Genomic DNA, 3,660 nt, shown 5'->3' with positions numbered 1-3,660 from the left:
ATTTTATTGAACTATTCCTCAATGTATACATATTTCAAAACATCTTAAGTATATAAATTTTCTAATTTCAGTCTTAAAAAATTCTTTAAAGAAGTGTACAAACTAATCTCTCTACATATACACAAAAGCTATTTTTTCCTCAGTAGAGTTAATGATGTGCTCCAAATTTGAATTTTTTAAATATATATTTTTCTCTTTATTTTAAAGGTCCAGAATGCTTCACAACAAAGACTAAGCCCCTTGTCTATGAAATCATTTGACTCGTTCAAGTGGAATAAATTTCTTCATCTATTGTATCCTGGGAACAACTTGTTCATATAACTTCAACTGCAATACTCACATGCAAATACCATTTTCTTCATATTGAATGTTAAAATCTGAAATTAGAGATTGGGTCCTATTTGCTGTTTGTTTGGGTGGTAAAAAAATATGGCAAGTATTCTGTGTAAGTTAATAAGTAAGGACATCAGTGTGTGAATGGACAGATGTATATATAAAAGAATCCAATTCACAGCTGAACCCAGCCAGTGGCTTTCATCATGTCATTGTCAAATAACACCAGTTTCCAACCTGGTATCTTCCTTCTCCTTGGCATTCCAGGAATGGAATCATTCCACACCTGGTTGTCAGTGCCCTTCTGCTTTGTTTACCTGAGTGCTCTCCTGGGCAATTTCTCTATTCTCTTCATTATCAAAACAGATTCCAATCTGCATGAGCCCATGTACCTCTTCCTGTGTATGCTCTCTGTGACTGACCTGGTCATCTGCACCACAGCTATGCCTAAAATCCTCAGTATTTTTTGGTTCCATGATAGGGAGATCTATTTTGAAGCCTGCCTTGTACAAGTATTTCTCATTCATTCACACTGTAGTATGGCCTCAGGGTTTATCTTGGCCATGGCCTTTGACCGCTATGTGGCCATCTGCAATCCTCTGAAACATTCCACCATCCTGACACACAGAGTCATCAGGAACCTGGGGCTGGCTATTGTTGTTCGTGGGGTTTTACTTTTCAGTCCTCAGCCATTCATGCTTCGGTGGCTTCCCTACTGCAGAACCAATATCATCCCTCACACTTACTGTGAATTCATGGCTCTGATCAAGCTTGCTTGTGCCAAGACCAGGGTCTGCAGAATATACAGCCTGACAGCTGCCTTTCTCACAGGGGGCTTAGATTTCATATTAATCATATGCTCCTATGTTGTGATCCTTTACACTGTCTTCCGTCTTCCATCCAAGGCGGCTCGGCTCAAGACCCTGGGCACCTGTGGATCCCATGTGTGTGTCATCCTAGTAGCCTACACTCCAGCCTTCTTCTCCTTCCTCACTCACAGGTTTGGGAACAATGTGGCTCCCCATATTCACATTTTGGTGGCCAACATCTACCTCCTTGTTCCACCTATGGTAAACCCAGTGATCTATGGCATAAGAACCAAGAGAATCAGAGAACGTGTCCTTCAAATTTTGACATCACACAAAATCTAAAATGGCAAACTCATCCCTTCACAAGATTCCTTGACTTAGGAAAACACAATGATGACACAATTACAACAACATAAGCCCTTTATATAGAAGCCTAATACCTACGTCTTCTACCTGTAATGTTTAAAGTATTTATTCTCATTTTTATATTTTGTTCTCAATAAATTTGCTGAGAAGATATCTGACATAGGAGATTTACTTGTGATATATTTGTCTCATAGTATTCTCAATATTTTATGAGTTTTTTTTTGTTGTTATGTTTGCTTCCTCAAGACTCTTCTATTGTTCAATTTTATCAGCTTTATCAAGAGATGTTGTCCTTAACTTTTTTCCTAACATCTCTGAGAAGACTTCTATTTTTAGCTGTCAGTTAACAGTTTTGTCTACATATTCTGTTGAAATAGACTGAAACTTAATTTTACCCTTGAAACTGGGATGGTGCTGGTAAAATAAATACCTTCTGAACAAGGAGGTGAAGAAACTCTTACCATATCCTTTGCAGAGGCCTTCTTGAGTTTTTTTTATGATGTGTTATTTTTCTCTACCTAGCGTGAATTTTTTTTAAATTTCTAAATAATATTTATTCTCAAAAATACTTCCGCAAAACACTTAAGAATATCCAAAATTGATGAATCATTTTTTTTTCTCCTTTTGTTTGTTCAACATGTTCTAGTTGATTCTCAGAGAATACCTGGAGCCTGTTCTCCCATTCCATGATGAGACTGATTACACCTATTTCCTCCTATTCTGTATTACAAAATAGAGAAACGTTGTTTCTAATGTTTCCTTGTAAATCATGATTCTCCGTGTTCTTTACTGATACTGCTCATTCTTCTTTCTTTTGTGAAGTCTAATAACTGGAATTTGTATGGAGAATCTTGTAGGATAAGTCTTCATGAGTAGGTGGTATGAAGATTACAGTGCTTTACCATCTATCATATCCCGTTGGTGACCAAAACAGCTTTGTATATAAGTCAGTAGTACATTTTGCCATGTTTTTCTGTGACTGCTCCTCTCAAACTGTGGTTTGAGAGAGGATCATGTGATTACACAGTAAGTATCATGCCATTTTTGCCCTTGAATTTTTAATTTCTTCTTTCTGAACAAGGTAAGACTATGAGGGACTGCAGGTATGGAGTATCACAGAGGTCTTTTCAGCTGATCCTCAGAAGTTAACACACCCTTTTCCTTGAAAGGAAAGTGTCTACCTGATGTTCAGGTTTCTGATTGTATAAACTTATTTTATCATACTCACTTTGACATTGTCTTGGTTATGATGGAATACAATTGTATGCCTAAAATTTTAAGAGTGGCAGTAAAAGTTAGAGTTTAAGACTCATGCCTTTCAAGCCACAGTGTTCAGTTGTGAATTGTGAAACAAACTATCACTGGCTGTCTTAATTTTTATCAAGATACATCTTGATAAAGATCCATATCTCAGTTTCCTGAATGGGAAATAGAGATATTAATATTTTGAAAAACACTGCTGACAGCTAATGTTTTCATTTCTAATTTTTAATAACCAATATCACTATGCTCTAAAATGAAAGCAATAAGACAGTGTATCCTCAGAATACTTTGCATCATGTGCCAATCTATAGAATTAAAGGCAACAGAAATACTTTTGAAATCCTACAAGAGATTTGTTTCTATTTGCAGTTAATTTATCATGATCTTGATAAAATCTGAAATTTAGAAAATATTATGGAGCAGTAATATTTAAATTACAAACTTTGCGCTTAAACTAAAAATAATTTGATCATTTAGGGGGCTGATTTTCATAAATTCTGATGGCAAATGATGAAGGACTTCTAGTGAACATAGAGAAGACAAAGATTCAAAAAAAAAAGGAATATCAATTCAATTAGAAAATCTGGATGAATGGCTTCCCAGAATCATCTTCTAGCTCTATTTATACAGAGTGTGTGTAGGTGAATGTAAGGGCAAAGGCTAGCCTGTGCCTCATGATCCCACTTAAATGGAAAATTTACCCATGTGTGAATTTTAGTGAATATTGAGAAAGTATTTTCACTTACTTCTACATTCATGACAATACATGTTCTAGAGTAGTCAGTAACATGTAAAAAATGTAGTAATTTTTTAAGGTTAAAAATCACATAATAGTCCAGGCAATTTCTTACATGAAAAAGACTCATTCAGGAAATGCATGCTAAACTCC

The 3,660-nt window shown here is 35.6% G+C and overlaps 1 protein-coding gene across 1 annotated transcript; it reads left to right on the top strand.

Moving 5' to 3' along the window:
* Positions 1–539: 539 nt before the first annotated feature.
* LOC308642098 (olfactory receptor 52P1-like) lies at positions 540–1,484 on the top strand (the record flags this gene model as incomplete). The annotated part of the gene is made up of 1 exon (XM_081280697.1): positions 540–1,484. One exon carries the CDS (start codon positions 540–542, stop codon positions 1,482–1,484), a length of 945 nt encoding a protein of 314 aa, XP_081136823.1.
* Between the last annotated feature and the right edge of the window lie 2,176 nt (positions 1,485–3,660).

The sequence above is a fragment of the Spermophilus citellus genome (genome assembly GCF_964194105.1).
Source record: "Spermophilus citellus genome assembly, chromosome: 2".
Lineage (NCBI taxonomy): Eukaryota > Metazoa > Chordata > Mammalia > Rodentia > Sciuridae > Spermophilus > Spermophilus citellus.
The sequence above is the reverse complement of the archived record's forward strand: the minus strand, read 5'-3'. Positions and strand labels throughout refer to the sequence as shown.